Below are 19,724 nucleotides of genomic sequence, written 5' to 3' on the forward strand. Positions count from 1 at the left end.
TTCCAGTCTGTACATGAGAGTGAAGTTATCGTGCATGTCTCAGACAAAGCAAGCAGAAAAGAATGAAACATATTACCTGAAAATATTACTAAAATAAAAATATAATCAAATTTCAGGTTAGGTGTGGTTCCTTTCAGTCTATTAAGATCACATAATATACCTTACTTGTTTAGCAGTTTTTAGACTCGCTTTCTTTCCTACTTACTTATGCACTTCCAGACTGTCTGAAAAGCTAATTAGTCATTTAGATTTGTTTTCTTTTATAGTTATCTTAATATTCAGCTCTGAAGAAATTGAGTAGATAGTTTTTGTGTGCTTTGACAAAGAACGTAGACTAGGATGCAACAGACAGAATAGCTGCACTTTTCCCTCTAGTTTTTTCTTAATACTCTATACTTTCTTGGTGCCTGCAGTGAAAATACCCTGCTGGAAGGCTTTCTCTGTGTCTTGTTTCTGTCACCACTCCTTTTTCCTCTAAAAAGCAAATTTTTGAGTTGGTGTGCATTTGCTTGCCTGTAAGCCTGAGAGTATTATCTCCAACATAGCTAACAATTAAATTGCTTTGTTGCTTAAATAACAACCTGCCCTTATTCTGTAACTCCAGATTTGTGGCTGCATGTTGAACTATACTAGAATTGTAGCTTACAAAGCTACACAAGTAAAACAGAGTGGTACTAGATCAATATTTGGGTAGAGGATTTCTGAGCAAGTAGAAATCCTTAGAGGATCATGTGATTAGGCTCAACACAAAACTTTATCTGCTGTACAGCCATTACCAGTGTCCTGTTACTGTTCAGGGGTGCTTGATGGTGGATAAATTGAGAAAGAAAATATTCAACAAGCCCCAAACAATCTGGCTCCAGATATTGAAGATATATGGATATCCTGCATTAATACATATGCAGGATATCCATAAGCAAAGTTCCCCTGCAGCTTGTTGCCTATGGCATTAATTTCCTGTTCCAAATCCTGCTGGGGAATAAATTGACTAGCCTCCAAACATTGGTCAAGTTCCCAAGGAGAAGTTAAACTGCATTTGGAAGCGAGTGAAATAACTTTGTGACACTTCTGTGAAGGGAAAACCAGAGAAATGGTGTAGCAATTTCAAGTCCATGGCTAAGATTTTTAAGATTAAAGACTTAAAATTTAAGTTTGGCCAGGTCTTTTCAACAAAGTAGTTTGGAAAGATGGAAAATAATGGTAATGCAGTTATTTAAAATATTTCTGGGAAAAGCACTGTGGTGAGTAAATAACACGATATTAAATAACAGTTTATGAAAGTGGGTAAGTTAATTACTTAATAAGATAATTTGTCCTGTTTGGCACACCAAGTGACTTATTGCTTGCAAATAATCAGGTTAGCTCTTCAGAAATAAACACATTAATGGCTGATGTTAATAATAATTGGTAGAAGTTTCTTCAATATTCTGTGAAAATTAATGCTCTTGCTTATTTAGCCTTTTTATTTTTCTTAATGTTATCCTCTGATTGTTTTAAGTGAGCACAGTCGTGATTTCCATGTTCAAGAATAAATTTAATGTTTGCTGGGTTTGGCTGCTTTTACCCACCTAAAAGGTTTTCAGTTTTTCCTTAATTGTGGTTGCACAGATTGTTTACTTTCTCACTTTTTCTTTCTACCATGTATTCACCTGTCAGGTAGGTGGTTCAAACATTTTCCTTTTCAAAGTTATAATTCAGATATACACAGTGAATATTAGATTTTTCTTTTTTAGCAGTAAACTGTTCTTTTACAAAATTTCTATGAATTTGTGCTTCTGCCTTCCCCTTCTCAAACTAGCCTCCACTTGCCTTTTTGATGAGACAAGGTGCCTCTCTTATCAGTGTTTTGGCATCAGAATTAAACAATAATAAATTTGAACCTCCTTTGTATCTATGATCTGTGTCTGCTTTTATGTAGGCTACATTTCTTCCTCACTGTTTCCTGAATTATTTTTACTCCTTTTTTTCCTAGATTTTTTTTCTTTCTTCTGTACCATGGTTTTGTTCACATTAAGTCCAGAGTTTCCTTTTCTTCTGCACACTATGCCATTAAATAAATTCTAGACCCTTTTTAAAATAGACCAGATGTGTGGACTGGTGCTTCAGATTCCACCTTCTGATCTTTACAAGACAAAGGAAAACACCGTTATAATGAGAAAGGCTTTCTTTATGGCACCATGGAATAAATATGATTCTCCTTTTGTTTGGAGAAAACAATTATAAGCTTTCTAAAGTAATAGCATTTTCTTATTTAGTCTCTCATTTGCACAAGAATTGAGATAGTCATGGGAAAAAGGATTTTAAAAAGCACAGAGTGAATGTGGCAAAAATACAACTGATGTAGAGACAGTGCAATCTCTTCAGATGTATGGAAACATTTTCTATTTTAGATCAGAATGTTACTTGATTCTAAAGTTGTGTAAAAAAGAAAATATACCAAAACACATGCAGTTATTTTATGTAATAAAATAGGAAAATCATGTAAACTCCTTGTACCAAATTCTTTAATCTTTACAAGGGTAAATGAACAAAGGACAATAGTTTCATCTTCTTTAGCTTGTTGCCATTATAATTATACAGTTTAAACTGATAGTGGTCTAGTTTTCTCCTCTTGCCCTCAGTTCTCTTAGCTTACCAAAGTGTCTTGTGTTCTTTCAAGGAATCTGAACAAAATAAAAACAAGAGAAAAAAATATCAGAGGACTCTTTCCATGTTGTCATTTGATATGCAAATTCCTGATATTGTTCATTGCCTTCCATGCCAAGGAAGTGCTGTGTCAGACCAGAGACAATCACCAACAGACTGAAGAAAGGAAATATGATTTTTGGTGTTTTATGAATACAAAAGAAAGGTTGAGCTTAACTTTTTTTTTTAAATCATTACCTATTTTTAATTTGCCAGTGCAGAAGCTGGTTACGTGGAGGAGATGCAGGAGAAGGTTTTTATACTGGCTCAAAGCTGTCCATTTTGGGAAGGGGATTTTCATTCCTGGGTGACTGAGTAGCAACAGACTGTTCCTCTAATAGTGCTTGAATATGGATTTAGGTTTAGACTCATTATTATTTAAGCAGCTTCTTATTACTTAAGCCATTGAAAAGCAAGTATTTTTCTGTTCCTGTAATGGATCACATTTCACCTTGGATGTGGATATCTATGAGTTGCAGTGTGCTCTGTGAAACAGACAAGCTGACAAGTTCCGTGGCCAGGGAAGCTTGGATCTGAGGCTGAACAAAGTAAGAAACATGAGTGCATAGAGCTGGAAATGGCAAAGATTTGAGCTGAGAAAATGTGTGTATGCTTACATATGTATATATTTGTATATGTGTATATATATATATATATAACAGGTATATATATATCTGGTTTCTGATTCTGTCTGACAAGTGTGCACTGCATTATTAAGCAGTTTAACTTATCATTTTCATTTGCAGATTTGAAGAAGACACTTGCTGTCCTGTTGGATAATATCTTGCAGCGCATTGGGAAGTTGGAGTCCAAGGTGGAAAATCTTGTACTTAATGGAACAGGAGCAAACTCGACCAACAATACCACCACTTCTGTTCCCATCTTAGGAGCAGCTGAAAAGCTTAATGTAGCAGGTGTGTATGGCAATTTATAAAATTATTTATGGGCTGTTTAATCTGAACCTTTTCTCTCTTGAGCATAACATGAGTTTTTCAGTGTTAGGTACTTGGAATGTCTTGGAAAACAAAATTCAAAGTCTAGCCATTTTCAATGACAAGCTGAAATCCAAGGTCACTGGAAGATCTTTCTTCTGTGGTAACTTTTACATGTTAGAAAACCAAAATCTCTGCTAAAAGAAATAGTCCCATTTGTAGTAGATGTTTCATGGTTTAGATGGTTGTACTTTAGAACGATGAAACTGATCTTTTCTCTTGAAGCCTAACTATTTAGGTTGGTATCAACCTGCTCTGCCATTCTACCATATGCACTTTATTGCTTATTAACTGAAAGAAAACATTTATTGTATTTGTTGCTCATGATTTAAAAATGTCTTTCCCTACAGTTTTTAATGGCCCCTAGGATTTGACACAGAGAGATCACCTACCTGGTACATTCAGTTAACATAAAAACATGTTTTGAGATGACATTTGAAGTCATTCATTTTGTCTTAAATGAATGGATTGTTCTGCCACCAAGTTGAAACAGATACTGGCAGTCCTGACTCATAGGAAAGTCTAAGTCCAATGTTCTTTGCAGTCCCAAAAAGAGAACAGAGCAGAAGAGTTAAGGCAACTTGGTAAATACATTGATAACTGTGCTCCTGTGTCTTGTCTGTCCTTGGGTTTCCTGCAAAAATAAATATTTCTGTTCTGAGGGTGTTACTTGCTGAAATTCTCAAAATAGAGAAGCAAATGCTGCCCTTGGTAGGGAAATGCGCTGGAATAAGTAAAGGAAAAGCAGATTTGCAAATGATTGCTTGATGACAGTGTGGCAGCAGAGCTGGTCTCAGCTGCTCAGTCCTAACTGCATTTATATGTACCAGGGTGCTAAAGTCATGTTATCTCTTGGTGAGACAGACTTTTCCTTCCCCACATCTGCCTTGTCTTGGTAAATCTGAAGGCAGATCAGGAGTGAGTACCTGAAGAGGTGCAGCACCTGCAGGGTGCTGACACCTTCCTGCCACAAGGCATCCAGCACAAGATCTTGGTTGGAAAAACTTCCACTGAGATGGAAAGTGAACACTGTTAGAGTTTCTGGGCCATATATAAAATGAAAAACATCCCTGTAAGTTTTCTTTTTGTAGCTGGACAAAAGAGACTTGCTGCTGTTATTTCCTTAGATTTGCAGATAATTGGGACATGTATACTCATTATGGTGCTTTAAAATTTATAGGCAAAGGTTCATTGCTCTTACCTGAAAAGGAAACATCTTTCATCAGTTCTTAGGGTGATTTGAATGTTGTTTATTATTCTTGGAGTGGGCTAGATTCACAATTTTGGTATTCTGGAGCAACATTGAAGGAGCCTGGTAAGAGTTTCCCATTGGCAGTGTCTGCATTACTCTGTACTGCCCAAGGCTTGATCTGTGGCAAAGAACACAATTCCTCTTATTAGAGCCACAGGTTTTTTACCTTTGACTCTCAGTAGGCTGAGTTTAAATTGTCTGAAGCAATGGTCAAACAGCAGCAAGGAACCTTCAGGTTCCTTAAGGTTTGATTAATGTATTGTGCTGATGATTGGATAATGTCACTGCTCAGGTAGCTGGGCTGGATAGTACCTAGGGTTAGAGTAGAGCTCAAACCTAATCCCTGTGTTAAGTGCCTGCTCTTCATCCATTTGAAGCAATCAGTGGCAATTACTCAGATCAGAGGCAGCCAAATGGAAATGAAAATCTTGTCTCTACTTCTTCCTTTATGGCAGTTTCCTGACAGCACACTCTGGAAGTCATATGATTCCAGCATAATTGTAATATAAATATCTTCTCTGTTACAAAAGGAATTGCTCAGAAAATAAGCTAGGTGAGGACATTGTGACAATACCAATCTTAGTTTTGTCTGTAATATTTCAACAACATCCCTTTTTTATTGTGTTAGAGCAATTGAGGTAATGTGAAAATTGTGGTGAAGGCATTTTGTTACCCAACAGTTTGCCATTTTACTGGAGTCAAAGCAGATATGTCTACAAATACAGATGATACTTTATAACATTCAGCTGTTACACTATGAAGTGATCACAACAAGCATGTTAGGATTACCCTTCCTCTCTTTATCAGCTGTAATATTTTAATGCTAACTTTAGACAAATTCATGTTAATGATTGTTAATAACGTTGATTTTCCTGTCTGGACAACCATAGAGTTTGTGGAGCATCTGATCAACATAATGTTTAATAATTTTGGTAATCTTTTTTAAAGGCTTCTTGAGCTGTTTTGTTTTGTTGGGTTTTGTTTTGCCTCAGAGTTGCTGCTTAAAACTCTGCAGTAAATTGAGTGTTTTATAGCCTCATTTGTCAGTGAAGCAGTGCAATGTCATTAGCAGACTTTCCTACAAGAGTGCTGCTTCCAGTGGAGCTACATCATGCATTTATTGTTTTTGGATTGAGATTCCCCAGTACACTGAGACCTCTGATTCTATAATTTATGCAGCCATGCCCCTTTACCTATGGAACGCCTTTCTGAAGTGAGGCTTCATGTTTACCCTGTAATCTATTGGCACTGCTTGTAAACCTTGGTAGTAAAGAGTGGAGCTACAAATCATCCTGAGATCTGCATTTTGTCCCCCCTGACCTTGTGTAAATTTTACTGTGTTATATACTGCTGGAGTAGATATAAATGATAAAATAAGGCACAGAATGACAGGAAGGTGGTTATGCTGTAAGTATTTATCCTCACTGCTGATTATAACAAATTCAAGAGCAAAACAATATTTTTCTTACAATTTTAAACAGACTATGATGGCAGGCTAGACTGCTCAATCTGAATATACTGTACACTTTTCTTCATTGTGTATTTTAAGTATTGATAACACTTCCATGGTAAAAAGAATTAGTACTTATCTGCAAGCCAGGAAAAACAAAGATTATGATGATTAATCAGCATTTCTTCTTCTGAGGCCTCTCTGCAAGTATAGAAGATAATAAATAGCAAAACTTATTTTTCTTGATTTTAAACCATGTTCAACAAAAAAAAAAAACAAACATAATCTTGACTGTGTAAAGCAAGGTGGGCCACAAAATCTGGGGAAGTCCATTGTTGGGCCAGGACATGTTGAAACCTGGAGTTTATAACCCACTTTGATTGACTTCCTGAAGGAATGAGCAATAACTTCTCTGAAGGTGCCTGACAGCAGAAGAAAAAGGAAGCACTGGCATGGGAAATAATCAAGTTGTTTAGCAGTTTGGAAAAAATACCTATATTTGTTTTGAGTTATGAAACGAAGTTTTTTTTCTTTTTAAATTGTTCTTCATCTGGCTATCAAGTGGTGTGTAGAACTGAGGCAGCAGTGGTGAAATCTGCCATGGAAATATCACTCTCTGGTGATGTGGAGTTTTTGGCAGATAAAAGGATATGAAGAAAATCCATCTGGATTAGACTCCTTCATGATAAGAACATGATAATGGTTGTAGAAATTATTGACAATTTAGCAAAGACTGTAACTTAACTGTCTCTGAAGTAGGAGAGGATTCTGAACTCAAACTTTCTTTTGATTCAATCTCCAGTTTTGATTGCAGGGCTGGAACACCTCTCCTGATGAAGACAGGTTGAGAGACTGGGGCTGTTCAACCTGGGGAAGGAAAGTCCCTGGGGAGAACTTAGAGCCCCTTCCAGCACCTAAAGGGGGCTACAAGAGGCCTGGGGAGGGACTTTTCACAAGGGCATGGAGTGATAGCACAAAAGGAAATGGCCTGAAGCAGAAGCAAGACAGGTTTAGATTAGATCTTAAGAAGAAATTCTTTGAATGTTGAGACAGTGGCACAAGCTGTCCATTGGGACTGTGGACTCCCATCCCTAGAAGTGTTCAAGGCCAGGCTGGATGGGCCTTGGAGCAGCCTGGGCTAGTGGAAGGTGTCCCTGCCCATGGCAGGGGATTGGAACAAGATTGTCTTTATGGTCCCTTCCAACCCAAACCAGTCTCTGATTTTGTGATTCTCAATCTGATTGCTATGTATATGTAGACTGTACTGTGTATTCATACCCTTACTGTGTTTAGCTTGAGTGTGTTTAGTGTGATACAACATCCAGTTCTCCCTCTGAAGTTAGTTTTATGGAATCTTTCATTAAGGGAAGCCCAAGAGCAAAACAGGTTTGTTTTTTTTTTCTTTTTGGCTACATGAAAAGATATTAGAATATGAACTCTTAGTAGCATAAATATCTTTAATCCTAGAGGAGCTGAGGATGGGACTTGTGCTACAGCATGAGGCTGCATAGAATATGTTGTAAAGAAAAGCTGTGAGCACTTGGGGAGCTTGAGTGGGAACTTTTTTTTCCACTCCCTTTTTAGATCCATGTGTAAAATTGTAAGCATATTTTGTTTTTTCTTCTTCCTTCCACAAAACCATCAAACAATCTGGTGGTTTTGATACTGACAATTTTCAACTGCTTTTTCAGAACCTCCATTTTGTTTATGAAAGAGTGAATTGTTAATAAAGATGCTTATAAAGCTTTGGCTGATTGGTTTCGAAAGCAATAAAGCACTCTTTCCTTCTCTCTTTTTTCTATTTATCCAAGTTTTATCTGAAAAGCTTCTGAGATATTTGATAGCCATCCATTTTGCATTTTTGTTAAGCAATATATTCCCATACACACAGGAAAGTATTAATCTAAACTTTGGGTGTCTAGGAGATAAGAGTTTTCATCAGCGTTTAGAACAGGAAGCTGAGGCACCACCACAAATGACACCCTAAGTAAATTTAAATTTGCTGTTGTAGAGATGATTAAACAGAAATGGGGAAATACAAAACCATGGCACTTTGAAGCAGAGCTTGTCTACAGGGCTGCTACTGTTGTAGCTGCATCTTCAGTTCCATGTGACAGGCACAGGATCAGTTTGGTTTAGGCAATTTAGTTTTTAATAGTTGTGCTTTACTAAGATAAAGATAAAAGAAATCCTTGATTTTTGTGGGACAGAATTGCACTATCATTGTTCATCAGATAGGGTAATCTGCTTGCACAAACATGGTCAGAGAATCAGTCCTCTGTTTTCTTCATGTGATATTTTTGATAAGCAGTGAGAGTTGTGTTGTGGGATGAGTTTCGTTAGAGGTGATCATCGCTCTTTCTGTGCTTTTTCAGTAAAAAGCTAAATTTTTTACAATCTTGACCATCTAACACCCCAGATATAATAATTGTACTGAAAACTGCCAGACTGGCTGTTTACGAAACATTATTTTGCCTTGAAAAGTGCTTCTTTGAATGATTTTAATTGTATGTCTTTGATCTCACAAAAATGAGCAAGTGAAGGTTTATGTTAAATCCTCCTCACCCTTCCCCTTGCCCACAGCTGGTGCTTGGAGGACTCTTGCTAAGCCCAAGGACAGCCCAGGCTCAGGCTGCTGCATTAGCACTGCACAGTGAGGGAGGAGGACATTTCTTGTGCATCTGTTCAAAGCTTCCATAGCTTTTCTGCCTTGTGCATTAACTTGTTCTGCTGTGTTGGCTGTTGAGTTTCCTTTTAGCAACTTCAGTTTTAACATCTTTAAAGTCACTCATTAAGATGCAGACTTCAGTGTATACTTGTCATTTAAGACATGATGGCTTGGATGCCTGTCAGATATCTGGCATCCTTCGTGAATAAGTAGCAAGGCAGGCTGACAAGTCAGCTTTGGCAATGCTACAGGAAGGGTTTTTTTTAATGTTACTATGGTGAGAAGGACCTTTGTCGTGGTATTTCCATGTCCTTATTCCTGAAGACTTGGGGCTGCCACACTGAAGCCTTTCAGGTCAGGGGGAAAAGAGTCAGGTAACCTCAGGATCAGTGGATTTGTTTCCATGGCTCTCTGATGATTTTGTTACACAGCCTCGTTAGTTTTAGCAGTCTGCAGCTACAGTTCCACCATAGTCCTCTACTTGCAGAGACTAAAAAGGCTGAGATACTGCATATTGTTTTAAATTCCAAAGCTGCCCTCCTGTCTTGAGAAGACTCAAGTAGGCTTTTCTTTAGTCACACAGTGCATCATGCCTCAGAAAACAAACGAGCTGTGTCCCCACAGGGCACCAGGGTGTACCAGTGTGTGGGACTGCATTGGCTCTGATAGTCAAGACTGCAGCTTCCTCGAGGTGATGTTTTGCTTTGACTCGTGTTTATTGTGCCTTATTCATTGTATTCTTTCTCCATGCTGTATATGTGCATTAATAAAGATTTCCCCCCTCCCACAAAGGCAGTTGTGTGGAGCTGGGGAGTTTTGTGTGCCCTCAAACCTGGCTGTTGCAGCACAGTGTGGTGTGTGCAGAAGACCACAGGTGAATATTTTCCACTGCAGTGAAAAGCTGTGTTAATAATGCTGAAGGGGGCTCTTAGTGGTCCCCTGGGCTGCATTTTGATTAAACACTTGACTACTACTTGAATTCTCCTAACACTGCATTGATTTCAGTAGTGCTAATGGAACACAGCAGCACAGCTTGTGTGAGGATGGACTAGAGGTAGAAAAGTTAATTTTCTTTAAATCATACCAACACTTTGCTACAGAAGTTTCTAAAATGTTGGAAAGCATTTTGTGCTCTGCATTTAAAATCTTGAAACCTTTAGCTCATTCTATTGAATATGTTGTTAGTGCTTTCAGCTCACACTGCAAATTCTCTCTTTAAAGAAATCTTACCAGCTGGAGAGGAAAAATGTGAATTGAATTGAGAATGTGTTAATTAGTTGAAGAAGGGAAAGAAGACCTTACACAAACTAAACCAGCCTTAACTACAGTCCGTGTCTAATCACAGATACCAGATTTCAGGACTGAAATAGAAACAAGAGAAGAGTTTCATGAATTAAAGTAAGAATAGTACTTATATTTAATGGTCAAAACCAGAAGGAGAACAGATAAAATCAGTGAATAGATTTGACATCTATTGGTGAAGAGATGTGATTATTCTGACTGAATAATACTAGAGAGGTTCTATATTTTATGGCATCTGCTGATGGGAACACTTTTGACTTCAGCTACTATCTGTACTGTATATCATTAAAAAATACTCTAATATGCACTAGTCTGAAAATCAGAGTTTAAGCCTCAAGGTTCCAAAGCACACCACTTTTAGTGTCGTGCTAAATTCTTAATACATTTCTATTCTCAGAAGAGCACCAAGCTGGTCCTTAGCAGAGTAGGTAGGCTGCTGGTGTCAGCTTGCAGTTTCAGCTGTATTGCAGCCTTATCATTTGCTTTAACCAATATCGCTATTTTAAAACTCTTATGACAAACAGAGCACCTATCAAACAGCACTCACTGCTGAGTGACTAATTATAACTCTGATTCAGTATACTGTCTTAGTGGAATATTTCTAGACTTCCTAACTGTCTGATGGAGAAAAATTGAAACAGAATTTTTTAGCCTATTACAAAGCACATTATTTGAAGGATGTGCAATATAGGAAAGGGAGAAAATATGCCTGTAGCACTTACTATTGCTCTTTTTTACTGTTTTATTAAAGAGCAACTTGAAAGCAAGCAAAAATCAATTCCCTACCACAGACTGTGCTTTTAGCCACATCATTCTCAACGTGGGTGTTGTAAACCTTCACTATTACAAATAAAACCTGTAGACATGGAGTTTAAATGCAGGATGCAATGAAGACCAACATCTGTGAACTGGTATTTGGGTGCTGGAGGCCTGGAGCTTTAGCAGATGCAGTTGCTTGTAGCAAGCAACAAGAGAGAAGCTTCTTTTCCAGTGCAAGGTTGGTGACTTAGCTCAAATCTGCCACATTGTTGATGCTGAGGTGCCAGACTTTGCACTGAAACAACTGAGGATTGTTCACAAGTTCAGGTTCACCTGCTGTGCTCTAACGATGTCTGATGCAAAGCTGTAGATGATTTGTGAGGGGAACATATGGCTCCTTTCTAAACATGAGGATGGAATTTGTTAGTTATATTTTAAATATCCCAGGACCTCACAAACAGTATTTAAAGAGGTTTTTTAAAATCTGCAGTTGGTTGGTGTTTTATCAATATTTTTCATTTTTTCCAGGATGATCTGTACCAACTGCATACTATTAGATTTATAATATGCTGTGTTCATTAGATTTCTGGTGCATTGACTTTTAATGTAACGTCATATGAGGTAAATGTTTAATAATTATGTCTTTCCATAACAGCAGTCAAGAGATAAGCTATGCATGAATTCAAAAACACTCAGGTATGTGTTGAACAGGATTTAATATAATGGCTCACACAAAGTTTAGGAGAAAAAAGTGTTTAAACTACTGTTGCTTTGTACTAACTTGACTGTTGTATTTCTAACCTTTTTTTTTTTGGCTGAAAGTTCTAAGTTTTGGCTGGGAAAAGAGATTTCAGAGCTTGCATTTTAAATTACATAAATCCTAATTAAGGATAAAAATTCTTGTGGTTTCTCAAATACTATTTTCCAACAAAAGTAACTTTAATGTCAGGCTTAATGTAGTTTTCCCCTTCAGGAAAGAATTATCCAACATTATTTGCTAACTCCATTATACATCTATCCAGACTTTTTAACAAGAATCCTCATAAGATATTAGGGCTTGGGATTTTATCTCCAAATGATGAAAAACTCCTAAGTCTCGACTTGTATGTTGATGCTTGGTTTTCATGTTTTGGAAGATCCTGATGTGTAGATTGGCATCCCCAGGGTTCCATTTCTTCATCTCCCATGTCTTTATGATCGCACTCAGAATGTAAATTGCTGGTATCTGGTTGAGCTTGGTCTCAGCTGCTCATGGGAAACAAGATTTGTTCATTTCTGGATCCCTGTTAAAGGAGAGCCAGCTATGAGGTGTTGCCAACAAGCTCAAAAAAGAGCAGCAAGAGGAGCAGAAATGTAATTCTTCATACAGGGTCTGATCATTGAGGAAAAATTTGGGAGGGATGATTGTCAGCCTAGAACTCACACTGACTGTGGCCAAGAAGAAAGGGTACGAGAAGAGCAAGTAGTAGTTGACTGGAACTGTCAGGATTATTCACTGGTGAATTCAGAGTTGTGCACTGAATTCTCAGGCTTATGTGTGGAAGCCAGCAGTGACTTGCCCATTTCTGCAAGCAGTTGTTGCTTTGGACAGCAGTCCTTGATGTGGATGTGTTTCCAGTCTGACTGCATCAGCTGGCTCCCTGTTCACAAGCACAGAGGAAAGACTGCTTCTCTAGGGAATACTCAGATGGAACAGAATTACATTTCTCTGTTCCTTCTCCTGTTCTTTCACATTCATTTCCTCTTGTATGCACATATTGCTACTTTTTTTTCTGCTCTGGATAGTAGTTTTATGTAAATTGTTTCATGAGAGTGTTTATATTTATAGAATTGCCTTCACTGTGCTATTACCTGATTAATAGCTGAGAATAAAGCAAGTGAAAGCTGATGTAGGTGTTTGGGATATAGATCCATGGTAAGGCTGAATGGGAAGCTGGGAGTGAGGAGCTGGTGACTGTGTAAAGTAGCTCCTCTGTCTGTGGATTATGGTGGAGAAAAAACACGGACATTTTTGAGGAAGGTGAATCCTAGGAGTGTTTACTGTTGCTGGCAAAGAAGAGGGGAAAGATGTCAGATACTCTTGGTGTAATACTCCCAGAGACATTAACATTTCAACATGGTTAGAGGTGATAAAGGTGGGCATTAGTGTCCTGTGTTGCCTATGCAGACCGATTATCCTGGAGAGATCCAGAGAGATCTGTGTGTAACCCATCCCAGTGGAAGAGCAATAGTGGGACTGCTCTGGAAAAGCCTCAGTGCAGCTGCCCACAGGGGAGACCAGAAGCCTGAGAAAGTCTTCAGTTTGTGCAGAGAAAAATGTCTGTGTCTTCATTTTTACTTCTTGGAATGGACAGGAGCAGGGAGGGCTGGGATGTTCCTTCTTGGGATGCATCTCTATGTGCTACCGCCACGGCTAATGGGAGCTGTTGAAGTGTGAGCCTGGTGCAATGTGTGACTGTTGGAAGAGGGGTTTTATTCTTGCAGGTAGATCTTGCAAATACAGGGATCCTCTAAAACCTTGTGAGCAATGAGCAGTAGCAAAGATGCTAAAGATGATTGCTGTCAGCAAAACCACACTGGGATGCAGAGAATGTGTTTACACGTGACAGAAGAAAACTTGTAAACTGCAGTTGTGTATCTACCAAAAATCAGGCTATTGTCCACATTTTTGGTTTTTTCTCCATCTTTTCTTTCTTTAACAGGCCACGAGATCCCCATTAAAATGAAATATGGTATAAGTGATAGACTTGGCACTGTGTGCTGTAAAATAAGAAATTATAGCTTGTGCTTATGTATTACCCTGTACTTAATAGGACTTAAGTAGAAGAGAGGATTTGCTTGACTAGCCTTCTGAAGAGGAAAGCCATCATATGATAGCATAATTAACTCGAGATAGAAGACTTTTTTTTTATTTTAAATGACAAAATTAATGGCTCATTCTTGTTGGCAAGCTGTACCCAGGCATTCAGCATATTCCACCCTAAATTCAGTATGATGCTGAAAGTTAAACTTTCCCTATGGTTGAGCTGCATCTCTGATGTTGTACCAGTGATTTCAGAGGTCTCTTTTTGTTTTAGGAAGATCTTCAATTTGACATGCCTTATGTAAAACTGTTATTTTGCATTCAGACTTAGGAGGAAATAAAAGAAAAGCCCACAAACCATTTTAGATCATAAAACTCTTCTAAAATGGAATTTTACTGACTATTGAAAATTACCATAATAGTAACCATGCCTCTTTGTTAGATCTCACTACTGATTTTGGTGTGATGCAAGTGGACGTTTTGATTCCTGAACTGCAGTAAAGCAAAATGTCCTATTATTATGTAGCTCTACTGACTGAATAGAGAATATACTTTAAATTGCTGCTGTCTGTATGCATGCTCTGTATCTTCGTAGTCAGAGCAGAAATCAGAGCCTTACATGTCGGTGGTCTGGTCTGCAGGAACCCCATAAGGATAAGAAGATAGGCAGAATATTTTGAAAGTGCTTATTGATTTGAAATTCCAAAGTCATTGTAAAAACTACTTTGCTTCAGTATGATTGTCATTGGCAGCACAGCTCAGTTTCTCAAATCACTCCTGTTGCAGAGACTGACAAAGAAGTAGGGACTTCCTGCCATGACTCTTCTTTCCCCCATCAAGTTCAATTTGCAGTGCTTGGCTCACATTTCAAGTTCTATCTTTAAAAGAAGCTATTTGCAAAAGATTGGGAAAGATCAGGTCGTGGGTTTTGCATATAATATAATGATACATTCTAACTTTTACCTACAGATTTTTGTCACTGTTCTGTTCTAATACTGCAGTCCTCTTTTGTATTTTCTTCTGGGCTCTCTAATTAACATATTCTGGATGAAATTGTGCAGTTACTGCCACAGCATTAAGTGTTCCTAGGCTGATGGCTGGCTGACTTTAATGATCTTGATTCTTGCCCGTAGGAAAAGCCAGAAATGATGCAGGTATAATTTAGATAACTGTGGGATGAACTACCTAAATTGAAAACCTTCTCCTCCACTGCCTTTGGCAAGAATCTCTCCACCATGGTAATAATTTCTCTTGCCTTAAAGGGCTGCATTAGGGGGTTCTTCTAAGAAGAAAGTCCCTTGGAGCTGAAGGGGCAATGTCCTTTAAAACTACTGCTTTTTCCTAGCTCATGGGCTAGAAATCTTGCTCTATATTACAGTCTTTAATGCATTGCAATAATCTAAAATGAAAAAAATTATTAAAATGGTCAAAAAAAGGAGAAAAAAGATCTTGGGAGACCATAGGAAATATTTCTTGGGAGATGTTATGTAGTGCTACTCAGTTGTTAAATTAGATCATATTTCAACATTTATTAATTGGGTCATATATCTGGTGCCAAGTTTCAGATCGTGGGTATTTGATAAAGTGATAGCAGAGCTTGAATAACTAGTTTTATGTTTAAGAGCCATATATGTCCTATAAATGTTTGACAAATGAAAACAAATCGTTGCAATTTAGTAGTTTTAAACACACTTTGATTAAGAAATTATTTTCTTCTCATTTTCAGTATGGATTAGCTTAAAATTTGAGTCTTCATAGATGTATTTTTTTAATTCAGCACTTTTGCTTCAAGTCAGAGTTGAAATCTATGCAACCATTTTCTGGTGCCGTCAAAAAGGAGCACACTGAGTTTTAATGTTATAAAAAATATTACCCAGTAGGACCCTTCATTCAGTCTGGACTGTGGATTCATGAAAATAAAAGGCAGGATTCATCAGGCTATCTGTCAGAACTATGAAATGAAGCTCAGTTATGATCTGTGTTTCTCTTTAGATCTCATAAATGGAGCCCAGGAACAGTGTGAATTGCCTCCTATGGATGGTTTTCCTCACTGTGAAGGGAAAATAAAGGTGAGCTGGTTTTAATCTTATGTGTATTCTATTAAAAATGGAACATGTGTTGCAAGAGTCAAAAATATGATATTTAGGACTGTGTGTCACTGCAGCATTGCTCACCTCAAGCCTTTAGTACTACTGCTGCAGAGAAATAAAGTGGCATCCACATAAGTCAGGAAAAAAGGGCAATATTAAAATGCTATATTATTATTTACTGAAAAGCCTTCTTGTTTGAATTCTATCTTGTTATTCAGCAACTTCTTTTGGAAAAGCCCTGTTTTCTTCCCCATCATGAGTAATTTGGTGTTCCCCTGTCCCAGGACTGTGATTCTGTGGGTACCTCACTCCAGCCCTTTTTCCAGCATGACATTTCTTTGCACTGCTTTCATCTCTTTACCCACAGGTCTGTGTGGTGCCTCTATTCCCCTTTTCTCTTGAAAACATTCAGCCTCTTCTGCTCATGAGTAGGCAGTGCCTAAGTGTGCAACCAGAATTCTGGGATTCACAGTGGATTCTACATAAGTCCTGTATTTTACTAATAGTGCAATTGGAAAGGCTAAATAATATTACAACCCATCAGACTTTAGCTGGAAAGCAAAAAAGGCAACAAAACCAAAGAAACAAACTCCAACAACTTTGCAGAGATGGAGGTTTTCAAGGGTTTTTTTTTCCCCCAGGATATGTTTCAAATGTAAGGGATACTGATTTATTACTGTGAATGCCCCATCCCTAAAAGTTCAAGGCCAGGTTGGATGGGGCTCAGAGCTAGCTGGTCGAATGGAAGCTGTCCCTGCCCATGGCAGGTGTATTGGAATGAGATCAAATCCAAACCATTCTGTGATTCCATGATTAGTGGTGGACAATAGAAAAATTTCTGCTTGCTTAAATGCCCAAGTATTTGTGAAATTAAAAGTCTCTAAATTTTGAATCTCTGGTCTGTGTTTTGATCTGTTTTGGCAAACAGGCTGCATAGTGACTATGTAATAAATTATTTGAATATTGAAATATGAACTGAAATTAATTATTTGCTTCTGCAGAAATGGCAGATTCTTGGCAGATTTTAGTCTTGGTAACTGAAATGATCTGTGAAATTCTAGAGGGAGAATATCATGGTGGGGAACACACAATGCATTCAACTTCAGCTGCAGCCAAATGTCTGGATCCCAGTTTTATTCTCCTTTGGATATTTGTCTCTGCTTGCCTGGCTGCCAGTTTGTATAAGCTGTGCTTACATCTGCTGTGTTGTTGCTTCCCCAGCATTACTGAGCTCAGGAATACAGAGTGCTGCTAATCATTAATAAAATTCCTGGTTTATTTGTGATACTTACAGTCACTTTGCCACTTCCCCTATTATTCCTGGTGTGAAACAGAGCTACTTTGTTGTACTTTAACCTAATAAACTTTGTGTCTTTGTTCTGTTACAGTGGATGAAAGATATGTGGCGATCAGATCCCTGTTATGCAAGCTATGGTGTAGATGGATCCACATGCTCCTTTTTTATTTACCTCAGTGAGGTCAGTAATCTTTTAATCTGCAGAAGGAAAACTTCATATTGCCTTCATATCTTTGGTAACTGTACTTTTGTCAAAAGAAATCATCATTTTGTTCAGAAAAATTGTGTAAATGGGCAAAAGTTATTAAAATGGAATTTATAATTGCTATTGTTCATAAACTCTGCAGGCATTTCTAGCCTGGAGAATTCTAATGTTTGTAACTGCAGTGATGTAAGCAGCAGCTCTCCAGGGAGTCCATGTTGGGTATCCTGTTAAACCTGGGTGTGAAGCTCAGAGATCTTTGCCTTTAAACACTTTTTCTGTTGCTTTTAGTTGCAGCTGCTGAGGTACTAACAGGGAGACATTTGGAATGGAAAATTTAGAAAGTGGTGCTAGATGGTCCATTGTCCTAAGCAGCACAGCCACTTCCTGCTCGGAGATTCTTTGTGAATTGTGGAATCTGTTAGCAGAAACAAAAACAAAACCAAAAACCTGAATGTCACATTTTTGAGTGAAGTTGCAGCTATATTGACTAAAGCCTTTGGTACCTCTCACAGCCTAAGGTGTTTTGTACACAGCTGAGTCTGGTGCTTGTCGTGGTGAGGTTTTTTTTTTCTATTTCTGGTATACTTGTTTCCCAATAATTAATTTTGTCTATCAATTATTGATTATCAATTATTGTCTATCAATTATCATGAGCTCTATTACTGGCTTGAAGTGCATGCATTAGAAATAGTCAGGTGTATTTGATCACTTGGCCTCTTCTCTCTTATAACTGAAATTCTGGTAACTTATGGCAAGTGATCTTAGAAGTAGTATTGATATCCAGTGGTTCACTCCTTGCAAGGAACTGAAAGAGCCACTGTGACTGCAGGATTGCAACTAATAATAATTTCATAGGTTTTGTAAGACTGGGAGAGTTGGGCTGGGATTTTAAATTATATATCTGAGATTAAAACAGTAAGTCTTATAATAAATATATAATATATATATAATATTTATATATAAAATATATAAATATATAAATATATAAATAACTCAGTCATAATCAAAGCAGTTTCTGTTGGTTTACTCAGTTGACTGTCATTGAACTTCTGGGGGTGTTGCTTGAAGCAGCAATAGTTAAATGCATATCCAAAACATTTATCTGAAGGCATAACAAAGGCTGGGTTGAATCACAGTTTTGACTCATTCCATTTCTAGCACTGAGTGTTGATTTATTTATGGGCTGTGAAGCTGTGGAAGGAAAAGATACAGGATGGCTATATTATTTATCTTATTTATCATAGAGGATAGAGATATTTCATAATCATCTGAAGATGATCTGAGGTTTCTACTAGAAGATTTTGTTTTAGCATCTGCAGATCTATGTTTGCAGATCTATATTAGTACTCTGTCAACCACCTTCATGGTTTTAATGCAGATATATCTTAAAAATGATGATGTATCTCAGCTGAATGCAAGTCTAATATTCTTCAATGGCATTTATAATTTTGCAGTTCTGTTAAATCCCAGTATTCTACGTGACAATCTTCCCTTATCAGTTTTGAAAAGGCAGTTGATGCTGTTAGCTCTTTCAAAATTGAACTTTCATGCCCAAATGTGAGCAGACTTTGAGGCCAAGTGGTTGTTTTTTCAAGGGTCTTAGGATTCAAAATTTTTCTTTAAGCAGCAATATTTAATTTGGTCAACTTCTCATTTCTTGAAGGAATAAAAGTGCAATTAGCCTATGTGCATATTTGGTAACTTCAGAAAAAGGTCTTGTCCTTTTTTTTTTTTTAGAGTGTTTTCTTATGACAGAATGTAAAACTAATATTGGGTGAATGTGTTATTAACCTTGAGTTTAAATTTGGCATTCTTAATCCTATGATTAATTTCATGATTAATGTCCAGCAGCAGAGGTTGAAAGCTTAAATGTTTGCGAATGCAAGCATGAAATGAAATTCTAATAACACTACAATGATGTGGATTTATGAGGTGTGTTGGCTGCTAGGGATAACTTGGAAATGCTGTTGCAAGAGTAATTTGTCAAAGTGGACAGTGATGAAGAGTTGACAGTTTATAGCGTGGTTGCACAGCTGAATGATAAATGTGTCTACAGAGCTCCCAAGTCAGAACTGCTGATTTAAAATATTAAAATGCATTAGGGTAATGGAAAGGATATTACTGTTAAGATTTTTCTTTTTTACTTCAAGGTTAGACTATTGGAGTGAGATGGTTGTGTACGTGCATTTTTCAAAAGGCAATATATGCATCAAATTATGTA

General features: G+C 37.5%; 1 protein-coding gene across 7 annotated transcripts in view; it reads left to right on the forward strand.

The window, feature by feature from the left end:
• MGAT5 (alpha-1,6-mannosylglycoprotein 6-beta-N-acetylglucosaminyltransferase) overlaps window positions 1-19,724 on the forward strand; it is a 113,618-nt gene that overhangs the window by 42,974 nt on the left and 50,920 nt on the right. For all 7 annotated transcript variants that reach the window (XM_086898681.1, XM_086898679.1, XM_086898685.1 and 4 more), the window contains 3 exons: window positions 3,432-3,599; window positions 15,904-15,980; window positions 17,390-17,479. In XM_086898681.1, the coding sequence (XP_086754807.1) occupies window positions 3,432-3,599; window positions 15,904-15,980; window positions 17,390-17,479 (335 nt within the window). The remainder of the gene's footprint in view (window positions 1-3,431; window positions 3,600-15,903; window positions 15,981-17,389; window positions 17,480-19,724) is intronic.

Source organism: Cyanistes caeruleus, chromosome 7, assembly GCF_971803275.1.
Source record: "Cyanistes caeruleus chromosome 7, bCyaCae1.hap1.1, whole genome shotgun sequence".
Lineage (NCBI taxonomy): Eukaryota > Metazoa > Chordata > Aves > Passeriformes > Paridae > Cyanistes > Cyanistes caeruleus.